The sequence below is a fragment of the Hypoxylon fragiforme genome (genome assembly GCF_022984875.1).
Source record: "Hypoxylon fragiforme strain CBS 206.31 chromosome Unknown GGS25scaffold_10, whole genome shotgun sequence".
NCBI classification, from domain to species: Eukaryota; Fungi; Ascomycota; class Sordariomycetes; order Xylariales; family Hypoxylaceae; genus Hypoxylon; species Hypoxylon fragiforme.
This window is the reverse complement of record NW_026054765.1, coordinates 1,205,973-1,231,460: the sequence shown is the minus strand read 5'-3', so window position 1 is coordinate 1,231,460 and position 25,488 is coordinate 1,205,973. Positions and strand designations below refer to the sequence as shown.

Here is a 25,488-nt window from a genome sequence, read left to right as displayed (position 1 = left end):
GTACCTACCTATAAAAACGGAAAAAGAAAAAAAGAACAAAAAAAATCGACACCTGTGTGATTCGAACACACGCCCCCGAAGGGAATGCCTGGACTATCTCTGCGCGTTATAGCAGGGCATCGCGTTAACCACCTAAACAGGTTAGCTGCATGACTTGACTTATTAATGGTTTTGGTTCTACCCACTCCGCCAAAGTGCCTAAGAAATTTGCTGCATCTCTTATGAAAGCTCATTGGATGACCAAAACGTATTGTTAGTTTCACTTATGTACTCATGTGTGTATGATGCGATGCTAGGTACTATGTACTCGTTACCTAGCGTGTTCGAGAATTAACCCCTATATTCTTGGAATACTCCTGTGCAGAATCAGCATTTCATATGTAGAATACACTTTGATCCTATTTTGGCCGGTACTAGAGAGATTTTGTATATACAGAGTGGATATAACAAACGAATGCCTTCAATATTGATTGGAGGATATGAAAAAGAAATTTATGACTTGTGTGGTAGGTATGTAGTCATCCGCGGGATCGTTTGCAAGCATGGAAAGCAAAAGCAGCTCAAATGCGTACTTACATATATCTTGTCTAGGTACTTCCAAGTCTACGTTGATCTCAACAAACTTCCCTAATTCATGCTTCATCATCATTTTCTCCATTCTAACAATGACTTCCAAGGCACCATTCTACCATTTCAAATCAGCCCGGCTTGACTACTACAACGCAACGGACGATGGCGACTACAAATACCTGATAGAAGAAATGCATCAAGATGTAGCATCATTGTCCGGATCGAGCCCCAAACTTCTACAGCCTAGGCTCGTGGATGTGCACACCACATCTGAAAAATGTGTCGTCGATAAGTGCCTCCTCCGTGCTGTCATCGACAATGACGAATGCAAAAACATCGGCATCGTGTCTCTCAAGGCCATCCCGCCGGAACTCGCACATCATCGATGCACCGAAGTCCACATCTACATTGGCAACAAATATCGCGGCCTGGGCTACGGGGCCGAGGCCACCACATGGGCAACATGGTACGCCTTCCAGATGGCGGGGATGCACCGCATCCAAGTTAGCATTCCTTCTTTCAACACGCCTGCCACGAAGCTGTTCGAGGGTCTGGGGTTCGCGGAGGAAGGCAGACAACGCAGCTCCATTTGGTTCAATGGTCAATGGCACGATAACGTATTGTATGGGGTGCTGAAAAACGAGTTTCGGGACTGGCTCGAGACGGATAGCCGCTTTAGCTACATCTTGGGTGACCTAAATAATAACTGTTTATTAGACGGGGATTTCTAGGCAGGCACCGTCGATGGACTGGGGACATCGTATATGGCATTACTACCTAAATATATAGCAAATTGTGTCGGAAATGAATTTATACTTGAACTGTCCATATAATGTCGTTGATGTGATAGGTTACCGCTGGGTATGTGGTGTAGCTGGATTGAAGCACAGCGCAGCTCCACAATAGGGGATGACACCATGATGGAGTAACTACCAAGCACACTTCCAAGGTAAGATTTTTTTTTAGATGCCCAACCAATACAGCAATTTAGGTAACTATAATACATCGAAGTATACCAAGGTCAGTATGTCCTCTTACGAAGATACATTTTTCTAATAGTACATCTAATAAAATTTTAAAAAAAACCCCCTTTTCCTTTTTACAAACGCCCTCATATCTCCCTAACATCCTGCTTCAGCGCACTGCACATCCTCCCATCATCACCAACCGCGTACGCCTCGCTGCCCACCGCCACCGTCGCGTACAGCAAGTGCGCCGGGTCGTACTTCTGCTTGATCCTCAGCAGCTCCGGATAATTGACGCCGAAGAACGTGGTCTGCCAATCCTTCTGCTGGAAGTCCGCCTCGTTGATGTAGGCGCCGGCGTCGGGGGCCGCCGCGTCGGCGACGGGCTGGATCTCGTTCGTGATCTTGGCCTGCGCCGCCACGCCGTCCGCGAACGGGGCCAGCGGGTCCCACGTTAGCGTTAGCGATGCGGACACGATCGAGTCGCGCCACTGAGGCAGCACGGCGTTGGCGTTGTTGGCCCCGAAGCTGGACACGTTGAGGCCGACGCCGATGAAGATCGTGCCGAGGTCGGCGAGCTTGCGCGCCGTGGAGGAGTAGTTCGGGAGGGTGGAGCGGGGGATCAGGCGGCCGCCGAAGACTTGCACGCCGACTTGGATGTTGCCGGCCGGAGGGGGGCCCCAGTAGTGGTTGTAGTGGTCGGCATAGCTCGAGTACTCGGTCAACGTGGGCGCAAACGAAACTCCTAGCGCCGCGAGGGAGTCGGAAAAGGGTTGCAGGATTTTCTCGACGTCTGCCTGCGTCTTGTTGTATGCGGTGAGGGCCGGGATCTGGAGGAAGGTGTTGGTGAAGAAGTAGATGACCATGACGCCGGAGTCGACGATCGCGGGCAGAGCAGCGTGGAAGGCATCGATCACGGCGTATATCTGCTCCGGATTATCGCTCGAATTGGTGATAGTAAAGCTTGCGCCGCCGATCGTGGCATCTGGGTGCGCCTGGACGGTCATGGAGATTACCACGCCGTAATTCCCTCCACCGCCGCCGCTTAGAGCCCAGTAGAGGTCTTGGTTCTCAGTTCGCGATGCAGTGACGAGCTGGCCAGTGGGAGTGACAACTTCGAAGGACAGCGTGTTGTCAGCAGCCAGGCCGAAAGTGGTGCTGAGTGCAGAGTGTCCTCCACCTTGGGTGTAACCTCCCGCCAGCCCGACCGAGGGGCATTCGCCGGTCACCACGACAAGCCCGGCCTCGTGTGCTGCAGCCAGCGCCTCGTAGCCTTCGATTCCCGCACCCAGTTTCAAGGCTTTACCCTGGTAATAAGGGTCATTCCAATCCAGGATCTCCGTACCCTTGAGGTAGTGAGTCCAGACGGAAAGCGCTCCTTTGCCCGTGGATCGGCCAAGATAGTCGTGGCCGGTATTGCGGATGACAAAGCGGATGTTCTTGTCCCCGGCAAACTTGAGACCGGCGATAATATCATCAGGCCCAGTGGCGTTCACGGCATAGTTGACATAGTTGCCAAGAGTGCATGGCTTGTCCCGTGGCTGGAATGGATCACAGCTCTCATTGGCGAATAGAGGCGCCATGATGGAGGAGGATGACTCGAGGCTGGTGTTCCGCGATTAGCTAATTTCATTTCATTTCATCTCATCTCATTTTTTTTTCATTCAATGTCATCGTACATACGAGTTCGGCCTGTGCGCCACGGGGTTGGGTAGCTAGGGAGGGAGGGTTAGGCGAGAAATTCACTTACTGGACAGGAGGGTAGAGCCATTGGTCCTGTAAGGAAGCACAGAGCTCCTCATCATAATTCGGGTCGTGACACTGCGCAAACGACAAGTCAATAATAATTTCTTTTCCCCTTTCCCGTAAAAACTCTGCCACACTGAGGCATGAATATCTAGGGAAGCAGATCAGGAAAATCCCAAACCACCTAGCTCAATATGGAAAGGCTGGTGAAAGGTGATCGCCGACACAGCTAGAAAGAAAGGAGAAGGAGGGTGAATGAATGACTCTCTGGACGACTATACTCACTGGTGATCCTAAGGGAACGGTAGCAACTAAACGACCGTTGATAGTATTATTGAGTGTCGCCCATTCATCCTGCGAGGGCCAATTGGCATCGCCAGGCAGGTATTTGCACTTGGCGGGCGCTGCACGTAATCCGACATCAGCAGCAGTGGCAAGCGCTCCAAGCGAGATTAACTCTAATAAGGGAAAAAGAATTGACAGCATGGTGACAATAAAATGCTTGCTGCTTGACCCCTTTTTCCTAATATACGGCCTGTATGATCTCAGACGTATGACCTCCTGCAAAGGAATATTGAAGAACTAGATCATGGCATTTACTTTATGGTGCTGTCGAAGCCGACGGGATTGGTCTAGAAAAAGCATGAAAACATGTGTTGACGCTGGTTGATGCCGGCTGATGCGAGGATCTAACCGTTAGGATTTCGCCATGCACCCCCCCTCCCCTCACCCCCATTGTCGCAAGAGAAGCTCAATTGCGCCCTTTTTAGTCATCTGTAAACTGCGGGAAATGTAACCTTTCTCGGATCCCTGGGTTCTTAAAAGGACCGCGATCCGTTAGAATGGGAAGCGGTTCGTAACGCACATAGCTAGCGCCCGAATGGATGAAGATCCTTGCCTTGTTGGAGCCAAGACGTATTCGGCGTACCGGACACGTCTTGGTAAAATTATCTAGTATCGATACCTTGGGATGGTAAATTGCAACCCAAAAGAAGCCCATTGTAACGCTATGCTACGCTTGGAAAACACAGCTCTTTCAGCAAGGTACACGATCCTACTGACATACAGGGAGACATACAGGGAATTATTCACTGTTATGGGCCTCGGTTCCGACTAAGTAATAATTATAATCCTGATCTGATCCCGTCAAAGCTTGATTGTGAACGGAAGTATAGAGGGATTTTATCCACGAATCCCACGTGAAAGAATTCTGGTCAGTTAAAGCTGTATATCGTATTATGTTTCAGGGTATCTACTCATTGCCTAGGCATTAGCGGCCATGCTCGATTGAGCTTGGAGGGCCGTCGCATGAAGTTCACATGCTCACTATTGTTTATGCCGACCCCACAGACACACTAGCAAAGGCAGATCGTTCCGCAGAATTACACGTCTTACCTGCAGGAATATGTGCGATTGGTGTATGAGAGCCTAAAGCCCTTTTGATCTTTTTCCCTTTCCCATATATAACTACTTCTCATAGATCACGGCGGGAACTACTCATCAAGTCGTGGATGTGAGATGGGCTCTCAACACAACAATCTACCGGTGAAAGAATAATAACTACATTTTTTACTCCACCTAGTAATACGTGTGGATGCAGCGTGGAAGCGATATAAGGCATTGGAGTAGAGTAAAAACATGGATATGTAAGTAGTCAACTACCTATCTAGGGCAGGTTACTTACTTAAGTAAGAATATCACACCCTGTAGTCATCTTAGGAGTGTAACCCACCAGCCTCCTTCCCTTTCCCTTTCCCTCCCCTTCCCATCATCCACATCCATATATGGCGCACATATCCCGATATATCAAACGGCCGGACCCTCTACGTTAAAAGTGCCGGACCGTTGGAAAGCTTCCACACTTTCTTCCCGTTTCCTCATATCGGATTGCGTCCGACGATATGAGTTGGACTTATGGTACCCCAGAGGGCACACCAACGGGAGGGCCCGGAATTACCGCGATTGCAATAGCCTTTACTGCGGTTTCGTTTTTCTTAGTATCTCTAAGGACATATGTGAGAGTATGGATAGTAAGGGCGTTTGGTAACGGTAAGTCACGAGTTACACGATTTCAACTTCACTCAACTCTTCAACTCCACTCATGGCCCCCTTATTGTGAGATTCTTATATAATAACCCTTTCACACAGATGATTGGATGATAATGATAGCTTGGGTACCTACATCCTATTTATCCCATCATTAACCTTACAACCTTTAATCTGCATAACGCTAACTATTCGAATGACCTGCAAAAGTTGGGAACATGTGTTTACTCGATGTGCACAGTAGTCCGTAAGTGCCTATACCATTTTGCCTCTCTATTTTCAATATTTTAGGTGCATAGTATGAGTTAACTGACAACTCTATTAGAGACCAAATATGGTCTAGGTCTCATAAGTCTCGACGACATGCCGGATGAGAACGTATATAATTTTGGACTGGTAATACTACCGCCATCTACAATTCAATAGAATTACTTATTTACACACATCATAGGTTCAATATATCGGGGCTCCGTTGTGAGTGAAACAATAATAATAATGCCCCCCGGGAAAGACTTGTGATCTAATCCACTCAACTTTCACCAGCTACGTCGTCGGAATATGGGGATTCAAAATGAGCTTACTGCTATCGTACCTACGCTTCTTCCAGGGGAGATATTATAAAGCTGCAGTTATCATTGCGGTTCTCTGCACCATGGCGCATATAGCATTTCTCTTCGTATTCATATTCACCTGCACGCCGGTAAAGTGCCAGTCACAACACATACAAAAGGAGACCGTATCTAATATCTAATAACAGGTTGAGAAATCATGGGATAGCAGCATCACGTGGGGCCACTGCGCCAAGGCTGTTCCCTTCTACCTCAGCTTCTCCTCGCTAACGATCATTTTTGATCTCACAGTGTAAGTCTCTGCCGTTTGCCTGTGAACGAAGAAAAGGGCCTACGGTGTTAACCTACCAACAGATTCGCGCTACCCTTCCCGGTTCTAGTAAAATCGAAGATCCCGCTGCGGCGCAAAGTCGCGCTCCTAGTCCTATTCGCGCTGGGCATCTTCGTGACCATCATCCAGATCATCCGGATCCAGACGATCACGAACCTGACCAACTACCTCGACTCGGCGCACTCCATCATGTGGTCCATCATGGAGGCCAACATCGGCATCATCATCACCTGCATCCCGCCCCTCGCCCCGCTCGTCAAGTACTTCTCCGAGAAGAGCCGCTCGGGAACGGGGTCCGGGTCCAAGCAGCCCGAGCCGCCGTACGCCCTGCGCACGTGGGGGACCGGGTCGCGCGCGCTGAGGGGCGGCCACGAGGAGGATATAATCGGGGTTACGCATGGAGGGAGCATGGAGCGCATGCTTACTACGGACGCGGGTGTTACGCATATGGATGCGGCGGTAGTGGCGAAACATCATAAGATTCGCGAAGGCGATACGCAAATGAGTGATGATAGGATAGAAGAGGAACGGTTTGAGGGGTCACAGAAACCAGTTACCCCGGTAGGGGTATGATACCTAATGGATGGTGCGGTGGGGTTCGGACACTGGGAAAGGGGAAAGGGGAAAGGGGAAAGGGGGAAATAGGGGGGCAAAAGGGAGCCTGGAGTTACGGGAGCATAGGGTACAGTTGTTAAAATACCACCTAAAGTTACGGATGTGATTAACTTGATGCATACCTACCTAATTACATCTTTCTTGTAATAAATACCTAGCTAGCCAGCTAATGTTCGATCAGGGTCATCCAGCCACTCTCGCATCTTAACCAAACCGAAAAGACCATCCTCCATTTCGGAATAGATCACCAGTTTCTCAGGGTTGCACCAGCAGAGTTAACAAGGGAGAAAGAGTAGTGACCTCGGGAGACAATCTGCATACCAGATACCTACTTACAGAAAATATCACAAATCCATTCGCGGGGTTCATCGGTCTCGTATGAGCGAACGGAAGGTCTCTTAATGTATAACTCGCTATCCGACTTTTCAGCTGTTGCCTCCATTTCCTTGAGGCTAACTCCTTCCGGTATCTCTAGGTAAATCTCCGCGTCCGGGATTCTTCGCATCGCTTCCCTCGCCTCTGCAATGCTGACATCGGGCCTACGCTTGAGTATCTGCGCGGAATATGCCTCCCCATTCCGGTAGAACTTCCAGTAACATACCGCCACGATCACGATTCAGCCTACATCCTGGGGTATTACTAAGCATTTAACACATGCACGAGAGCTACTAAATCACCTAATATGAAATGATGTAGGGTTGGCATGCACAATTACGGGTACGAAGGTGGGATGGGAGTTTTATATCTGCTCGCAGATGTGTTGAGGTAGCTAGCTACTAGGCATCTATGCTAGCCCCCCCAGACATAAACCCCTATTTGACGGGTCGCCGCATAAGCCAAAACGTAAACGGCGACACTTTCTGCTCTATTTCCCTCCACTTATCATCTGGGTGGTCCGTCGTCGGCGCAGTAACATTCTCCTCAACGCAAACGAACCCGTTTGCCTCGTACAGCGGCTTGCCTGGCGGAGTCGCATCTAAGAAGATCTCGAGCGCCAATTCATCTGCTTTCTCCATGACCCGGTCCATGATCTGCTGTCCGATGCCTCGCCGACGATAGTCTGGATGCGTGAAGACGTTCAAGAGGACTGTTTTCGATGTTAGCGTTGGTAGGTAGTTAATAGCTACTAATGGTAAGCAACCTGGAAAGAAAGCAAGGGAATGAGATCAAAAAAAGGAGGTGAGATGGTGATGATGACAAGCCCTAGGTATGTACATATATGAGGTTTCTGAGCTGCCTCATGTCTCGGCCGAACTAGACTCTGCAACGCACGCTCGGCAAATACACGCGAACTGTCATCTGGGAACCAATCGGCAACCAAAGTATACGGCTCTGCAAATGGGTTTGTTTCGTAGATGTGCCATGCCGCGCCTCCTACTATCTTGCCGGTCTGCACATCGACGACTTTCTGCCAATGGCTCGAGGGTTCGTGCAAATGCCACTGCTGGAGCCGGGTCGCCGCCTCCTTTATCGCGATAGATGGGAAGTTAGCTTGTATGTACCCTTTGCTTGCGTCACGCTTTAGACACATGTATACGGCCAGGCTTCATAATCAAAGCATTGAAGTGTTCTAGAATAGGTCGGAAGTTATGGATTCACCGATACTCACCTCAAGGGCTGCTTTGCGGGCCTCGGCCCCGGGTCGGTGGATTGGAATGAAGATGTGTAGGAACCTTTGGGGCGGGTCCTCATAGGCCTTCAATAAACACTCAGTCAGTTCTAGGAAGTCAAACTCGGGTCTGATGTCTTGGAGCTCGAAGGCCATTGTTACTATTTGATCAGGATGAGAAGTGGGAGATTTAGAGTCAGGGGTTGGAGGGGAATTTCTAGGTCCTTGGTGGTGTTCGCACTTCCACAGCCTGCTCTTCTATTCGTTAGGTGAACCTAAGTATGTAGGTCACATCCTCCTCATATGCAACATACCCGGCATATTTATAATGGGTAAGCAAAGTGTTACACGGTTGGAGAATCACTTACATACATACGTAGTACATAAGAATACCAGGGAAGTACCTCCATATGTTCCCAGTATGCAACCTGTGTAGGTATCCAGTACTTACCCACAAAGTATCATATATACGCCACTGGTAGTATGTATGTATCTATGCATGCTCATCAGATCTTATCATCACCAAGAAATACATAAACTATTTTTCTATGGAGTTGTGAAAGGCAGCTTACAGAGGTGCCTAGGTTAGGTACCTATTCGTAGACACATATCTCGCGTACATATTTAAGTCCAGAAATGACCTGCCTGTCAGACACACAACTACACCTACAAGCTCGGCTAGTTGACTTTCATTTGTAAGAGCTCTCTCCTCAAGATACTGATACGATCTCGGAAGCCATATACTGCTAGGTACCTAACTAGAACCTACGCACGAACTCTCCGATTCGCGTTGCCACTGTCCCAGCGCTCTCCGAGAATCCAATTACATCACCAGACAAGAACGTGTCGTGCACGGCAGCCTGTTCGAGGTTCAGCTCCACGACATTCCCGTCTACTTTCCGCATCTCCTCCACCCACTGCGTGATGTCCTCCAAGAGCAGCTCGGCGGTGCCCGCGTTGGCGAATATGGGCACAGATATCCGGAAGGGATTGCCCAAGGGGGTGACGTACGGATCGGACGCGCCGCCCGGCCAGCCATCCGCGTAGGCATGCGCACCCCAGGACGGGTACGTCGAGGGGATGAAGTCTGTGCTGCGGTGCGGGTTGTCGTCCATGTTGTAGTGGAAGGGCGCGACCCAGGGCGAAAGCAGCACGGCGCATCTAGGCAAAGGAACGCCGATCTCAGCCTCAAACTGGTGAAGGTACCGCAGCAGAGCAGTGGCGAGGTTTCCGCCGGAACTATCGCCAGCTAGGATTATCTGGCTCGCTGGGATATGGAGCTCGTTTAGAAGGAAAAGATAGCTGGATAGCGCGTCTTGTAGCGCGGCTGGGAACGGGTTCTGCCCGCCGTACCCGGAGAGACGGTACTGCAGGGAGAAGACGGCATCTGCCCCTCCCTTCTCGAGCAACTTCGCGGCAATAGACCCACATTGCGCGTCCCGCCCATCCCCTGCGATGAAAGCCCCACCGTGAAAATAAAGCATGACCGTTTTTGAGATCACGTCTGGGCCCGGAACCCGCGGGAACCAGGTCCCTCCAATGGTTGTGGGTTGGGTGCTTTTGGATGCTAATGGTCCTCTGTAAACGTCCAAGCTAGACGGCGTTACGAGCTGAAATCTATCTCCTTCCTTACCCTTCCGCAAGGTGAGTGTCTCTGTGATCCCCACACGAGAGGTCATATCGAGCAGCGAATACAAAACACGGGTCATGAAGGTCTGCTTCGCGGTCCAACTTGGATCTGGTCTCCAAGAGGGGATGAGAGCGACGGCGGCATCATAGGGTAGGCGTGTGATTATTAGAGCAGAATATGAGAGCTGAAATATGAGTCTCAAAGGTTGGTACGATAGTAAAGGATGCCTCTCCCGTAGTGACATGTTGCCTGAAGTGGTAATGTGTTGGAATAGAAAGAATGATGTACTACTTTTGCAGAAGGAGACAAGTAGCCAAGTTTAAGCAGATATTTACGAATTTAATAAAAAGGGAAAATATATATACAAACAACGAACATCGAAGGGACGATTAAGGTGATGAAAGAGAAAGAAGGGGGGAGCTTGAGTGAAGGGAAGTGAAAGAAAATGGAACGAGGGGTATACATGGCACTACCTAGTACCTATGTACCTACATAGATACTTCAATGTTAGAGGTACACAACATACTACATATACCTACTACCTAGTACATATGTAACCTAGGTAGGTACTTACATAGCCCTGGTGGTATCTAATAGACCGCTACTACCTACATATGTATACGTTACACAATGTAATCCTCTGAGCATCCTCCATACATACGTATATGTAGGTATGTAGGTCAAGGTATATGTGCTTACCTAGGTATCTACGAGGTACAAGCCGTGGCGCCGTAGGACTTCGATATCTCGACGCTGAGATTGAGGGCTTACGCTACCCCCAAAAATTCAAATATGAAATTCCTCATCTCGCGATGTTCTACTTAGGTAAACTCTCTTTTGCTTTTCCACTTGGGATGTAGAAACTCGCCATACAGCCTTAAAGCCTACTAGTTACAAACTTAGAAACATTGACAATGTCAACGAACTCTTCTACGATAGAGCCACCACTGGACTATTCTGATGATGGAGGCCATGCAGCCGTTGTATGTCTCGCTATACTTGCATTCATCGCCAGCGTCATTGTTGCTTTACGATTCTGGGCAAAGAGACTTATTCGTCAGTCTTTTGGGCTAGACTCATATCTATGCTTAGCCGCTCTCATCGTTCATCATATACTCTTGGCTGGCTCTTTTGTTTGCATATTGCAAGGAGGACTTGGTCGAGATATGAGGATAACGGCAACTGAGAACCCTCATTCTGTTGTCGTACTTTACCAGGTTTGATCACCCGTTATCCTCTACTCCATGGAAGCTACTGATAGTCGTCATCCCTATAGGCCATCTATGTCTCTGAACTTGCCTACACGTATTGCTCTCCTCTGATAAAGCTCTCCGTGCTAGCCTTTTACAGACGCATCTTTCCTACCCCGGCTATGAAATTAGGCACTAATATCCTTGCTTCGGCGTGTATAGCGTGGTGTATCGCCATAACTATACTGGATTTCGTTGAATGTCGGCCATTGAAGGCTTTCTGGTTCGTGGAGCTTCAGGCGCTCCCGACAACCAAATGTCTAGACCCGATCCTGTGCTTCCTAGCCAACTCAATAGCCAACTCCATCATTGACTTCTTTACCTTGACACTGCCCATTCGCGAAGTTTTCAAGCTGCAGATCACGACGTGGAAGAAAATCCAGATTTCCGGTGTGTTCCTCATGGGTGGTATGTAAGTCTTCCAGTTATCATTCCGTCTTGGCAGTTTCGTTTCTAACCCGAGCCGTCTTACCTAGGGCGTTGGCAGCCAGTCTGGTCCGTACAGTATCCACCGGTATAATTTGGAAGCAGGGCATCAGTAACTTTACAAGTAAATAACGCCAATAGAAAGCGCCACCAAAGATATCCACTAACTAGTACAGAACAATTCTTCGTTTCGGGGGTGGCGACCGTAATCGAGATCTACGTAGCCATCATCGGCTCGTGTCTTCCAACTCTGGTGCCCGTCTACCGCAGGTTACGATACGGTGTCCCTTATAAGAGGCAGAATAGCGCCACACACGAAGGACCTTCAGTCGACTCCAAGCGCTCTGCTCGGACCAGCAAGACTCCGCAACGGAAGCAGTTTGCCAACGACGAGGATACGCTAGTGCAGCTCAGTCAAAGCGATAATGCCTTCACTGCGACCGCCTACAGCAACAGTCAGCTCAAAAGCGACTCAGAACCCCAAAATCCAGAAAGTTATCAATTAGATGGCGTAGTGGTGAGACGAGACATGACTTGGTCCGAAAACAGCCACGAGCACTCTATCGTCTGACATGAGGGTTATGGGCTAGACTCATCCAGATCGACATCGAGTTTCACAGAGTGTTGGACAAGTTGAAGACTTTGGCTTTTCGTTGTTATTAGTACACACCTAGTAGTAACTGCCCAGGTGGTAGGTATTATGTACCTATCTATCCGCATATGTATGTACTAGGCACAGTACCCGTACATATCATCGATGTACCTAGGGCACCTATGAGGAGTTATCATGCGGGAAGAAAGAGCCTGCAGTAAAGTCGCAAAATAGCTCCATAGTCCTCTTGTAATTTTTATCAGCTAGTAACTTTCAGCCATCTACTATACTATGTATCTGCAACCCCTATCCTTCCCCCCTTTTTGATCCGCGCTTACACCGTCCCCACTTCTCCAAGACCCACATTAGAAAACCGCAAGGCTTTGCGTATTAAAATCTCACCAACTCACAAGATGGAAGCGCTGTGTAACTGTCTACTCTAGTTGTACAAAATATTGACGCATACATACATAGTAATCGAGCGATCGATGAAACAACGCGATTCGTTGGATAAAGGGGTGGCATTGAAGAATAACTACCGAAACAGGCACAGGAAGTCTAACGAGTCAATGGGCACTGGGCCACAAGAAAAATAACACACCGCAGCGCATAATGCAGCTAACGCCCATATGCTGTAAAACCCGGCGATTGAATCCTTCGCGGTTTGCTTGTGGGCTCTGGCGATTAACCAAAATAAAGCGCGCAAAGAGAGTAACGTTGTAGTAAAAAGCAAAAGTGGTGGCGTGCAACCTAGCGAGAAATATCATGAGTAAACGATGGCAAGCAGATAGGGCGATTTATGCAAAGCCAAATGAAATATTGGATGAGGCTTCGGTATCTACTGCTATTTGAGTTAGCCATCATGCAGAATGCAGGCTCGCTCTGGAGTCATTCATGTTGCTTAACTCGTCTTTCAAAGACCTCGAGAGCCTACTTACCAAGACCAAGACCAACTGAGGTAACTGGGCGCTAATTACGGCCCCTCGATCCTGAAGGCTTTCGACTTTACAACTGACTGTGACAGCGCCCAAACAAACATTGACTCCCCCTATCCACGCCATGGAAAGAGCCAACGCGGATCCGGACTCGGCGGCGGTGCCCCCCGTGAGCACTTTCATAACGCGCCTACGGGACACCCAACCACGGCCTCTACAGCCGCCTGCTGCCACCGGAACCCCACCCCCATCAACCTTCTACCACAACCTCGAAGAAGTGCTCAACCAGCGGCGCTCGGCCGGCCTCTACTGGTCGATCGTCGACAACGCCTGGCAAGCCGGCGGCGCCGTGGACCTGTGCTCGGGGGACATCCTCGCCCTCGGGCGCAGCGACGCGCGGCGCGGCACCCGGGCTTCAGCACCGGGTCCGGCGGCGTGCGCCTCATGGACGGCAACTACGGGTACCTGGAGCAGGCGGAGCGGGACATCGCGGGCTTCCACGGCGCCGAGGGCGGCCTGCTCGTGGGCTCGGCGTTCGAGGCGAACGTCGCGGTGTGGACGGCGGTGCCGCGACCGGGGGACGTCGTCGTGCACGATGCGCTGGTGCACGCGAGCACGCACGAGGGCATCAGACACGGCCTCGCGATGGAGAAGTTCGAGTTTGCGCATAATAGCGTGGAGAGCTTTCGGGGCGTGTTGCTCGACGTGCTCGCGTCCCAGAGGCTGGTGCGCCAGGGGAAGCGGTCGATTCTCGTCGCGGTGGAGTCGATTTATAGCATGGACGGCGATGTGTGCCCGCTGCGAGAGCTCGTGGATGTCGCGCACGAGGTCGCGGGTGGGATGGGAAACATACAGTTCGTTGTGGATGAGGCGCATAGTGTTGGGGTCGTTGGGGATAAGGGTGCGGGACTTGTCTGCGCGCTGGGCTTGCAGAAGAGTATCGCGGTGGTGGTACACTCGTATGGGAAAGCAATAGGGGCTACTGGAGGTATGTCTATACTAATCTCTATGCTTGCCTACACACATAGGGGTACCTACCTACTTGTGATTTTGATGTTGACTGTTTCAAATCACTTATAGCGATAATACTTGGAAATGAGGTAATTAGAGGTGCTTTGCAAAACTTTGCACGCTCTGTGATATACACGACCTCGCCTTCCTTTCCGTTTATCGCTGCCATCAAATCCGGGTACACGTTGCTTGCCGCTGGGCACACAGAAAAGGTAAGCAGCTCGCTCAGCCGCCGGATACCTACGTTTCCCAAACCCTTTCACTAGGTACCTAGGAAACAGAACAAATGCTAAAACTACCTACCTCCCTAGGCACAAGAACGCATACAAGATCTCGCGAAACTATTCTTTTCACTCCTCACATCACATCCTCTCTGGCCAGTATCTCGGGAGAGGGGCCTCCTCAGCGTGGCTCTTGCAAACGACTGGGAAGAGCGGCCCTTTCTCACTCACATAATACCGATCTCCACGCGCCAGAACTGTACCTGGTGGCTATACTTCCACCTGCTAGCCTCGTCCTTCTGCGTCTTCCCGGTAGAGCACCCCATCGTGCCTTCCGGCCAAGGCAGGCTGCGCGTCATAATCCACTCCTCCAACACGGAGGACCAGTTACGCAGGTTTGTGGAGGCGGTGTTTCTCTGGGTGGAGGAGATGATCAAGATCGAGGACGTGGAGACGACGGAGAAGGTGCCGATCGCTGCAAGGCGAGTGTATGCATGGATGAGGGGGGAGGGTCTGACGGGATACGGGATGGTATAGTGATAGATAGATGCCTCATGTGCTTACCAGCAGCGATTTGCATACGCCGTTCCCCTCTTTCGTTGGTAATATCTGATATAAAACGACCCTTCAGATATGACCCTGTGGCGTTGGGGGCATCAATAAACACAACATATATACTAGCTTTGAATCAGGTCATCCGGAGTGATTCTGTAGAGGTTGCGTAACGTTGGAATAGTGATCCAGACAACTATCGTGTACTGCATAGTAGTGGCATATATAGTACAAACAGTTGCAGTTGTGTTGTAGCACAACTTAATATCTATGATGTGTAGTAGGTAAATAGGTAGGCATATATTCATGCACGTAAGCCTTTAGCGCTCAATGTGCATACTTACAGAGCTTCCCTGCTGATCCGTATGTTGTTCGCACAGTATGTAGGTACATGGGCACGGTCACATCATGCACATGGATACCCTATGTATGTATAGGGGTACCTACATAGGTGCCTTCACGTAAGTATCAGATATTGCGGAGATGTACTTCCTACGCTGCTTAGCACTGCCTGTTTAAAACATCGTAGATCTAGTTACCTGTATATTTCGTTGTCTTCCAACTCAGAGTAACAACCCAAGCTTGCCCCTGACCACTTTCACTACATCACTTGTCGCCGTCTACCTACCAAGATCATCACCATGGAGCCAATAGCCGTTATCGGCTTCTCCTTCAGGTTCCCACAAGGAGTTGAGGATGAAGCCAGTTTCTGGGACATGCTCTCAAACGGCAGGAATACGATATCGGAATGGCCAGCGTCACGAGCCAACATAGACGCGTTCCATCACAACGGCCCTGGCACGATAAACAATACGGTGCGTTCCTCCTGCATACCTAACCTTAGTACACAATCATTTAGTGCAAAGAAAGGGGGTGAGGGCTAATATGATGAGATGGGTTAGCTGTCTTCGAGAGGAGGACACTTCATCGATGGAGAAGTGGGGGCTTTCGATGCTCCTTTTTTCTTAATTACGTCCAATGGTATGTATAGAAGGACTCCCCTACCGTTATCCAGAACACAATATACTAAGCGGAATAACAGAGGCAGCGTCAATGGATCCGCAACAGCGCTGGCTACTGGAGGCTTCATACCGCGCGTTTGAAAATGGTAAGCCCTGCACTGCACTCTTGGACCACTCACTTATCGTCTGTATGTCTACCATAGAACCTAAGGCTTACTTACATATACGACAGCTGGCGTGCCGGTAGAAAGGATGACAGGGACAGACACTGCAGTATTTTCTGGGTCGCTTTGGGAAGAGTACACGAGGATCCTCTCCAAAGATCCAGATGAAGCACCGGTGTATTCCGCCAGCGGTGCTTCGCCTTCAATCTTGGCCAATAGGCTGAGCTGGTATTTCGATCTCAAGGGCCCAAGCATGCACCTTAACACAGCTTGTTCCTCAGGTATGATTGCCGCAGACCTTGCGTGTCAGTGCCTACGCAGTGGACGGAGCTCTATGGTATGAAAAACGTAATCGAGTGCGTGTTAGTTACTAGCGAAACATGCGCTAACATGGCTGGCGGTGGTTAGGCGCTAGTTGCGGGAGCCAACACCCTTCTGACTCCTGAAGAATCTCTGAACTTGGAGAAGATGAATTTCCTATCCCCAGATAGCCAGTGTTACAGCTTTGGCCATCGTGCAAACGGATATGCCAGAGGAGAAGGGGTGGCAGTACTCGTGCTAAAGAGGCTTGGCGACGCTGTTCGAGATGGTGATATGATTCGTGCCGTCATCCGAGCTTCCGATTCGAACCATAATGGCTACACTTTCGGACTTACGCAGCCGAGTGCAGCTGCTCAGGAAGATTTAATTCGAAGAGTATACAAGAGCGCTAAGCTCGACTTCAAATCCACCAGATATATAGAAGCTCACGGTAGGTATACGCACAAAGTATCATCAGTATAATTGGTAGTTGGGGCTTTCTGACGAATAACTCCCTAGGCACGGGTACTCAGCTGGGGGATTCAGCCGAGGCGAGGGCTCTTGGTCGAGTTTTCAGAACTGCTCGCTCTCCCAGCGAACCGCTATACATGTGAGTTACCAAATCAAGGTATGGTTTAATAGATCCGCCTCTTACAATTATAATAGCGGCTCTGTGAAAGCCAATATAGGTCACCTGGAGGGTGCCAGTGGACTTGCGGGCATTCTGAAGTCCATCATGATCCTCGAAAAGGGCATAATCCCACCTAACGCGCTTTTCGAGAAATGGAACCCAAAGATTGACGCAAAGTTCAACAATCTACAGGTACGGTTCAATCGCTCAGCTCTCTTTGGGGATATATCTAAAAGGTTCCAAGGTTCCAACTTCATGCACTCCATGGCCAACCGCTGGCCTGCGCCGGATTTCAGTCAACTCGTTTGGCTTCGGTGGGTCGAATGGTCATATTATTCTGGATGACGCGTTCCATACGCTCGAACTCCAAAGCATTAGCGTTTTGGTTCATACGCCAGCCTCAATACGTAGCCAGCACGATGTATATAGTGTAGCAAATGGAAGCCAAATGAAGGGTAAGGCTATCAACATGAAACGCGCCAATAAAGAGGCCCCTGGTGGAGAACTCAAGTATGAGAATGAGACTGAGATGCTCCGCCGGAAGAATGGCTCAGTTGATGGCTCGGATGTGGGACACGACGAGATTCACGATATCAAGGGCTCGGATGTTGTAGGCGAAGACTACAAGGCCATACCAGAGTTCACACTCCTCGTATGGTCTGCGAGAGACGAAAGCGCCATACAACGAATGACGCAGGCTTATAGTACATACTGTGAGAAACATGCAGAAAGCATGAAGGGCAGTTTCATAGGATCTCTCGCCTACACGCTTTCTGCTCGGCGAAGTCTGATGTTATGGAGGACCTTTGCGGTTGTGAGCAGTCAAGCCCCTCCCTCCGAACTTAACAGGCTCTCCCCATCCAAGTCCATACGATCTTTCCAGAAACCTGGTAGTCTAGCTTTCGTCTTCACCGGTCAAGGTGCCCAATACGCAAGAATGGGTTGGGACTTACTCGTGTACCCCATTTTTCACGCCGTACTATCCCGCGCGAGCAATGTTTTTCGAGAATTGGGAGCTGATTGGTGCTTATTTGGTAATACAAAATAGGCTGTTCTTTTCATTGTCTGCTGACTGCAAAGTCATACTTCGGTACGCATGTACTAATATGAAGTTGAACAGATGCACTCAAGGATCCGGAAAGAATCCACTCGCCACAAATGAGTCAGCCGCTATGTACCGCTCTCCAGATAGCTCTTGTTGAGCTCCTGCGGGAAATGGGTGTTATCCCAGATGCGGTTGTCGGCCACTCGTCTGGAGAAATTGCGGCAGCGTACACTATCGGCGGTCTCTCTCTCGAATCCGCATGTCAAGTCGCCTATCACAGAGGAAGGCTAGCCCAACGGCTTTCTCAGATGCCAGAGCCTGGTAGCATGGTTTCTGTGAATATTCCGGAAGCAGACGTGGACGCCTACTTGGACAGAATCTCCCTTAGCGAGAATATCTGCGTAGCTTGTGTGAATAGCCCGTTAAATGTGACGCTTTCCGGAAACGACGCCGCTATTCGTGAATTGGCCAAGCATTTAACAAAAGACGGAATTTTTGCCCGAGAATTAAAGACAGGTGTAGCTTATCATTCGCCTGCTATGCAGCAAATTTCCGAAGAGTACCATTCATGTTTAAGTCGATTGGAAATGCGCCAGCCGAATGATGGCAACATTCTCATGATATCATCTGTAACTGGCCAAAAGGTTCCAGTCCCTGCCATTTCAGAGGCCCAGTACTGGGTTGATAACCTGGTGTCCCCCGTGCAGTTCGCCTCCGCAGTCCAGTACCTCGCCTCCGCAGCACCCAAGGTCGATAATTTGAAGCCAATATCGACTTACATTGAAATTGGACCGCATGGGGCTCTCCGACGTTCTGTGAAGGATACACTCAGCGCCATAGGCCATGATAAAGGCCCTACATATCTATCCATTCTATCACGGTTCGAATCGCCTGTGAAAACTACCTTGGAAGTAGTCGGACAGTTATTTGCTAATGGTTACCCGGTATCCGTCACTGCTGCCAATCAACAACATACCGGCATTAACACGAGACCATTTCTTGTCGACGCGCCTGGGTACCCCTTCAATCATTCGCAAGTACATTGGCACGAGACCAGATTGAGTCGGGATTGGCGACTTCGCAAAGCCGTCTCACGGTCCTTACTAGGCGTATCTGTAGCGGATTGGAACCCGCTGGAACCACGTTGGAGGAAAGTTCTACGAGCCGCCGATATCCCCTGGCTTGCGGATCACGTTATTGGCGAGAGTATTTTGTTCCCGGCCACTGGGTCAATAATCATGGCTCTCGAGGCAGTGAGACAGACACAGATGACCACCTCAAACCAAACCATCTCAGGATATACCATAAAGGAAGCAGTATTCATGACCCCTATTGTGATCCGAGCCGAAAATGGCACAGAAGTGATCACACAAACGCGCCCTCTCGATATGGCATCTAATAAGATACCTATCCGCTTCGAGGTCCGCATATTCATGGTGGCGGACAAACACTGGAACGAGTGTTTCAGATCTACGATTCATATCGAATATGCAGAATCCGCGAATGAGGTAGAGGCCTATCCGGAGGATGTCATGGCAACGCAAATAGTTTCCTCTGACTATGTATCTGCTCAGCAAACTTCCACGATCGAAATTAGTAAGCGCGATTTCTACAACTGGCATCATAACCAGGGTGTGAAGTATGGCAATTCCTTCTCCCTAGCCGAGGACATCCGCTGGGACGGTGATCAAGTCGCCATAGCGCATATCGACATAGGCAGCCCCGTTGGACCATACGAAGGTGTTGTCCATCCCGCTATATTAGACGCAGCTTGCCAAGTGTGCTATGTAGCGCCGTCGGGTGGGATGTCCAAAGAGCTCCCCACAAACGTTCCGTACAGAGTTCGTGATGCTTGGATATCTGCAAGAGGATGGAAATACCCATGCACCCGTCTAATACGAGTGCTAACTAAGTCCAAAATCAAGTCTATCGGCACCGGTATCGAATGCTCCATACAAGCTTTGTCAGATGACGGGTCACTACTTTGCCGTTTGAACAAGTTTGATATGCTTCCCATTATGAGCAATAAACACAGTGGTGACAGCGAAAAGAATATGTTACATCGCATCGATTGGAGACCACAATTGTCCCTCCTTAGCCCGAGCCAGCTTCATCGCTATTGCGATGCAAACCACTCTGAAGTCGACGAAAGCTCAGTGGTGGACTATTCTCGTGAACTTGAGAGCATGTTGCGGTCGGCTTTTCAGCAAGACTTCGGTCCGATGATGGAAACTAAGTGGACCAAAGCACCTTCACACATGGAAAACTATGTCTCTTTTATGAAATACCAGTTGCAAAAGGTGCAAGGCGAACCATTGGAGATTATTAGTCAAGAGGACCTAACCAGGAAGCTAGAACAGTTGAGCCACAGAAGACCGTCATGGAGAATGTTCGTCGAAGTAGCCCAGAACCTACCCTCCATCATACGGGAAGACTTTAATGCGTCCGAGTTTCTCTTATCGAAATCGCTCTTGCAAGATTTCTATGAAGATATCTTCAAGAACTTCTTTGACGACAGACTCATATCCTACTTCCAGCTTATGGCCCACGAAACCAGTAGCATGAGGATCCTTGAGGTCGGTGCCGGTTCAGGCGCCATGGCTAGTCTTGTGCTGTCGATCCTTGAACTGGTGGAAGAGAGCACCGGTGGTGTTGCGTTCTGTGAATACGTTTACACGGACCCATCCAGTTCGTACCTCGAGAGAGCTCGAGAGCGATTTTCGAAATACCGAAGCCGCATGACGTTCATGCTTTTAGACCCCGGGCAAGGTATCGTGGATCAAGGGTTCCTACCCGCGAGTTTTGATGTGGTTTTGACCGGAGGTGCTTTTCATGCCACTGGAAACATGCCAGGCCTGCTCCAGGGTATCCGGTGCGTGTTAAAGCCGGGCGGTCACCTGATATTCTGTGAGAATACGGCCCCGGACTGCTTCACATTGGACTTTGGCTTTGGCGTTCTCCCAGACTGGTGGTGCGGCGAAGACAGGCACGTTGCTCGAAGACCAATAATGACAGAGCCCGAGTGGGAAACTGTGCTCAGGGAGAATGGTTTCTCTGGCAATGATCTGGTTATAAGAGATTATGCGGACAATGTTGCGCATCATACCAGCATTATTGTCTCAAGTATTCCCTATATCTCGCACATAGCAGGCGAAGGTGCGAGGGTCTGGTTTGTAGTGCATGAAGTGAGCTTCTCTGCGAGAGACCTAGCCATGACGGTAGCAGAAAGCTTCGAGTCGCTGGGGCTTCAAACCATTATTACCCATCTAACCCAGCTATCGGAGAGTCATATAAGCCACGACGACTACGTGATACTCCTGACTGACCTGGGCGATTATCTGTTGACTGATGTCTCTGAATCAATCTTCGGCGTGATCAAAAACGTTATGCAACGGCCAAGAAAAATATTATGGTTAACCTCCAGTTGTATAGACCAAAGCTCAGATGTCGGGTGCTATCCCTATGCTCACATCAAAGATGGCCTCTTGCGTACGCTGCGGACAGAGTTTGGTAATAAGCACATCATTAGTCTTTCCGTAGAAGACATAATCCACACGCCCACCTGTGTTTCGAATATCTCGAAAGTCTGTGTGTCGGCTTTTGGGGCCCAATTCCCAGAGCCCGATTATGTTGTGCGAGAAGGCCAAATCCTAACTCGCCGGCTTATTGAGGATACTAAACTCAATTATGAGTTGTCTTCATCAATCCGCCCTCTGGATAAAAGCTCGCCTTGGCTTCCAGGCCCTCCCTTGAAGGTTGATATCGAGAGTCGTGGACAGCTAGACACGCTTCACTTCAGTGAGGATAGCGACTACCATGAAGAGCTCGGTCCTATAGACGTCGAGATCGAGGCTAGGGCCTGGGCAATAAACTTCCGCGATATTCTTACCGCGCTAGGTCAGCTTCCGGACCCTGAGTTCGGTTCTGACTGTGCCGGAATCGTCACTCGAGTTGGGGCACAGTGTGAGTCCGTACAACCTGGAGATCGCGTCTGCATGTGTGCAACGGGTTGCATGCGTATGTATCCCCGCAGCAGTGAAGATGCCGTAATGAAGATTCCACCTTCGGTATCATTTGAAGAGGCCTGCGCAGTCATCAACCCAGGGATGACAGCGTGGTATTCCCTAATGGATATAGCAAAGTTAAGCCGAGGAGAGAGGATCCTGATCCACGCAGCGTCAGGAGCAACGGGCCAGCTAGCTATCCAGATCGCACAGAAGGCCGGCGCGGAGATATTTGTAACAGTTGGTGACAATCGTAAAAAGGAGCTGCTTGTCAACCAATATGGTATTCCCGCTGACCATTTCTTCTACAGCCGGAGTAACAACATTACCTTTGCCAAAGGCATTATGAGGATGACTGACGGCCATGGTGTGGATGTAGTTTTAAATTCTCTTTCCGGTAACGGCTTACGGGCGTCATGGGAATGCATTGCACCTTATGGACGATTCATCGAGATCGGCAAAAAGGACATCGACTCGAATTCGCCTTTACCAATGACCGGCTTTGCGAACAACGTGACCTTCGCCGCTGTCGACATCCGTCATATAATGCTCCATAGGAAGCAGTTAGGGAAGAACCTGTTCCATAAAACAATGGCTTTGAATTATGATGGTACTATCCATTGCCCCCAACCGTTGCATCTTTACGACATTAGCGCCGTGGAGGACGCATTTCGGTATATACAGAGCGGGAAGAATTCGGGGCGTACTATCGTTCGAATCGACCCCTCTACCATAGTCCGGGTATGTGTACCTAGGATACTTTTCTTGACTCTCCTCTCTCCATCACGTTATCAGGCTGATGAATCGTAGAAACGCCTACTCACCAGAAAAACATGGAAATTTGAGAAAGATGCATCCTATCTTGTTGTAGGTGGTCTAGGCGGAATTGGGAGATCAATACTTAGATGGATGGCTTCAAGAGGTGTCCAGAATTTGATTGTTCCATCAAGGTCAGGCCCGACATCCGATGCAGCAGTCAAGGTCGTGAAAGAACTTAGCGATAAGAACATCCGAATCATAACCCCAAAATGTGATATTGCTAACCTCCACTCGGTTTATGCGGCAATTGAGGAATGGAAGAAAACGATGCCCCATATTCGGGGCTGCATCAATGCGGCGATGGTTTTGAATGTAAGTTCCACGCCTCTTTGCTTCGTCCAAGATTCTGATAGTGCCCTTTTAGGATTCCGTGTTCGAGCTCATGTCTTACCCAAAGTGGGATCTCACCATCCAATCCAAAGTCGCGACCTCTTGGAACCTTCACTATCTCTTAACCGATCTAGATTTCATGGTCCTACTCTCCTCCGTTTCCGGTGTCGTCGGCAACCCTGGGCAGGCCAATTACGCCGCCGGGTGCACGTTTCAGGATGCACTGGCACATTTTCGGACGCACAGCGGCCGCAAAACTATATCAATCGATCTCGGCATTATGCGCACGGTTGGGATTGTCGCTGAGACGGAGGCGCTGCGGAATCGCTTCGGTGCTGGTATGCAAGGCCTTGGAAAGATAGAAGAGAACGAATTCCTGGCGCTCCTAGATATGTGCTGCGACCCAGGAGCGGACTCTACCACTCTCCCGAGCCAGATCGTAATGGGTCTAGAGACCCCTATGGACTTTCTTGAACGTTCCCTCGAGCCGTCAGAGATCATGAAGCAACCGCTGTATGGGCATTTTAGACAACTACGATCACTACACCATGAGAACGATGCAAGATTCGTGAACTACGACCTAGCTCGGCTGTTCCGGCAAGCGATGACTACCGAAAGGCGATCGAGCATAGTGGCGGAGGCACTAGCTAGGAAGCTGGCGCATGCACTCGCGATTGAGCCCGACGATGTGGACATGGAGAAGCCGTTGCACGCATTCGGGGTGGACTCACTGATGGCGGTCGAGCTGCGCAACTGGCTAGCGAAGGAATTCGCAGCAGATATAGCAGTCTTCGATATCATGGGGGGGAGGACGGTGAAAGGTCTGGGCGATTTAGTGGGTAAATGCTCGAAAATGAGTGAAGGTGTTGGCATATGATTACCTAGTAATTGACTGGCCGTCCATTGAGACAGAAGTTTATGTAGAAAGAAGAATTGTCTGAGCAAACGACGGATACATCTAAAATTTAAATGTACCTTTTAAATGTACCTAGGTACCTAGGAAGGTAACAGATACGGTATCACGTGATTGTTATTCTACGTCCTACATATGTATGTACATAAGACTTCACGCCGCACCACTTGTCGAATCCATCCAGTACCTACCTACCTAGGGTGGGTAGCTATTTGCCCTCTTTCAATGCCACCAACAATATGAACCTCCCACTCGTAAGCCACCTCCTCACGAGGCGGGAAACTTGTCTAAGCGCTGGTGGGCTAAGCGAAATCCTCCCGAGGATCCCACTAGCCTACCTAGGGTATCATTCCAGGAGAAAGCAGTCCTTGTCACTGACACCAACGCCGGGCGAGGCTACCAAGCCGCTCTCAAGTATGCCACCCAGCCTGCCGAACCCAAGAAAAGAGCGAGGGGGCCAAAGCTGCCATCCTCCGAGCCACAACCTACTACTCAGGGGAGATCATCCCCATGGGTGTGGACTTCTCAACCTTCGCAGGCACTTTTCGCTTCGCCAAGGAACTTGGGAGGCGCGTGCCAGTACTGCATGTTGCCCTCCTCAATGTTGGCGTTTGTATGCCGGACTTCAGGACGGGACCAGATGGCTACGAGATCAGTCTGCAGGTAACCGTTTTATCAACGGTTATCCTGGCATTGCAAACCCTCCCGATGCTTCGCCAGGCGCCCGCGGCTGATGACTCCTTCACACCACACCTCTGTTTGACCAATGGCAGGGCCTTCCTTGGCCTCGTGGAATATGACATGCCAACCGACCAGACCTTGATCGAGCGCATAAATGTTCCTTTCCAGTTTGTTGGTCGCCGCCAGTATGATTTCGTTAACCTCGCCTCCTTCTTCGCAATGCTTGGTCTCGCGGAGAGGTCCAAGGCTGAAGAGGGGGCCAAACGAAGATCGTAGTCAATGCCGCAGACCCCGGCTTGTGCAAGGCAGACCTGCCGAGGCATTGCCCTTTGGTTGGGAGGATATTGATGGTCATAGGTATTCTACTTTTTATTTCGGCGGACCGCAGAACAGGGAACTCGCACTCTCGTCGGCGCCACTGGTCTGGAACTGGAAAGCTCAGGGAGATTATGGGCAAACGATATTCTGGTTCCGTAGGTTCTCCCGATATTCCACTTATACCCCTAAATTGCTACTTGCTAATAGTCGGGCAGACAAACCGAATTTATGAACAGCGAATGGTTTAGGAAGC

General features: G+C 49.8%; 9 protein-coding genes and 1 pseudogene across 10 annotated transcripts; 5 read left to right on the top strand and 5 right to left on the bottom strand.

The window, feature by feature from the left end:
• Nucleotides 1-49: 49 nt before the first annotated feature.
• On the bottom strand, nt 50-142 carry GGS25DRAFT_t115 (annotated as a pseudogene). Its single transcript has one exon. The product of its transcript is annotated as a tRNA-OTHER (tRNA).
• Nucleotides 143-181: 39 nt separating this feature from the next.
• Nucleotides 182-1,391, top strand: GGS25DRAFT_510365 (putative GNAT family acetyltransferase). The gene is made up of 2 exons (XM_049262647.1): nt 182-506; nt 678-1,391. The coding sequence occupies exons 1-2, from the start codon at nt 480-482 to the stop codon at nt 1,299-1,301; spliced, it is 651 nt and encodes a 216-aa protein (XP_049112262.1). The 5' UTR covers nt 182-479; the 3' UTR covers nt 1,302-1,391.
• A 290-nt stretch (nt 1,392-1,681) lies between these two features.
• Nucleotides 1,682-3,767, bottom strand: GGS25DRAFT_516157 (uncharacterized protein; the record flags this gene model as incomplete). Its single annotated transcript, XM_049263167.1, has 3 exons — nt 1,682-3,140; nt 3,286-3,356; nt 3,567-3,767. 3 exons carry the CDS (start codon nt 3,765-3,767, stop codon nt 1,682-1,684), a joined length of 1,731 nt encoding a protein of 576 aa, XP_049112261.1.
• Nucleotides 3,768-4,708: 941 nt separating this feature from the next.
• On the top strand, nt 4,709-6,865 carry GGS25DRAFT_82921 (uncharacterized protein). Its single transcript, XM_049266054.1, has 9 exons — nt 4,709-4,927; nt 4,975-5,330; nt 5,430-5,455; nt 5,538-5,574; nt 5,653-5,723; nt 5,779-5,801; nt 5,871-6,027; nt 6,085-6,188; nt 6,251-6,865. The coding sequence occupies exons 2-9, from the start codon at nt 5,183-5,185 to the stop codon at nt 6,798-6,800; spliced, it is 1,116 nt and encodes a 371-aa protein (XP_049112260.1). The 5' UTR covers nt 4,709-4,927; nt 4,975-5,182; the 3' UTR covers nt 6,801-6,865.
• A 789-nt stretch (nt 6,866-7,654) lies between these two features.
• GGS25DRAFT_526232 (uncharacterized protein) lies at nt 7,655-8,607 on the bottom strand (the record flags this gene model as incomplete). The annotated part of the gene is made up of 3 exons (XM_049264941.1): nt 7,655-7,929; nt 8,115-8,307; nt 8,452-8,607. The coding sequence occupies 3 exons, from the start codon at nt 8,605-8,607 to the stop codon at nt 7,655-7,657; spliced, it is 624 nt and encodes a 207-aa protein (XP_049112259.1).
• Nucleotides 8,608-8,961: 354 nt separating this feature from the next.
• GGS25DRAFT_510352 (alpha/beta hydrolase fold-3 domain-containing protein) lies at nt 8,962-10,504 on the bottom strand. The gene has a single exon (XM_049262646.1). The coding sequence runs from the start codon at nt 10,323-10,325 to the stop codon at nt 9,210-9,212; it is 1,116 nt and encodes a 371-aa protein (XP_049112258.1). The 5' UTR covers nt 10,326-10,504; the 3' UTR covers nt 8,962-9,209.
• A 242-nt stretch (nt 10,505-10,746) lies between these two features.
• On the top strand, nt 10,747-12,614 carry GGS25DRAFT_528232 (uncharacterized protein). Its single transcript, XM_049265166.1, has 4 exons — nt 10,747-11,298; nt 11,358-11,743; nt 11,808-11,881; nt 11,934-12,614. The coding sequence occupies exons 1-4, from the start codon at nt 10,996-10,998 to the stop codon at nt 12,326-12,328; spliced, it is 1,158 nt and encodes a 385-aa protein (XP_049112257.1). The 5' UTR covers nt 10,747-10,995; the 3' UTR covers nt 12,329-12,614.
• A 77-nt stretch (nt 12,615-12,691) lies between these two features.
• GGS25DRAFT_510349 (uncharacterized protein) lies at nt 12,692-13,661 on the bottom strand. Its single transcript, XM_049262645.1, has 2 exons — nt 13,374-13,661; nt 12,692-13,307 (listed from the first exon to the last, which is right to left on the bottom strand). The coding sequence occupies exon 2, from the start codon at nt 13,114-13,116 to the stop codon at nt 12,916-12,918; it is 201 nt and encodes a 66-aa protein (XP_049112256.1). The 5' UTR covers nt 13,117-13,307; nt 13,374-13,661; the 3' UTR covers nt 12,692-12,915.
• GGS25DRAFT_516156 (uncharacterized protein) lies at nt 13,409-24,200 on the top strand (the record flags this gene model as incomplete). The annotated part of the gene is made up of 20 exons (XM_049263166.1): nt 13,409-13,641; nt 13,704-14,272; nt 14,365-14,507; nt 14,607-15,047; nt 15,971-16,049; nt 16,111-16,176; nt 16,263-16,531; nt 16,603-16,945; nt 17,014-17,104; nt 17,161-17,369; nt 17,422-17,532; nt 17,740-18,159; nt 18,246-22,091; nt 22,122-22,167; nt 22,204-22,287; nt 22,318-22,712; nt 22,743-22,877; nt 22,911-22,915; nt 22,985-23,305; nt 23,358-24,200. The coding sequence occupies 20 exons, from the start codon at nt 13,409-13,411 to the stop codon at nt 24,198-24,200; spliced, it is 8,649 nt and encodes a 2,882-aa protein (XP_049112255.1).
• Nucleotides 24,201-24,402: 202 nt separating this feature from the next.
• On the top strand, nt 24,403-25,467 carry GGS25DRAFT_528219 (uncharacterized protein; the record flags this gene model as incomplete). The annotated part of the gene is made up of 3 exons (XM_049265165.1): nt 24,403-25,189; nt 25,275-25,390; nt 25,451-25,467. The coding sequence occupies exons 1-3, from the start codon at nt 24,747-24,749 to the stop codon at nt 25,465-25,467; spliced, it is 576 nt and encodes a 191-aa protein (XP_049112254.1). The 5' UTR covers nt 24,403-24,746.
• Nucleotides 25,468-25,488: the final 21 nt, after the last annotated feature.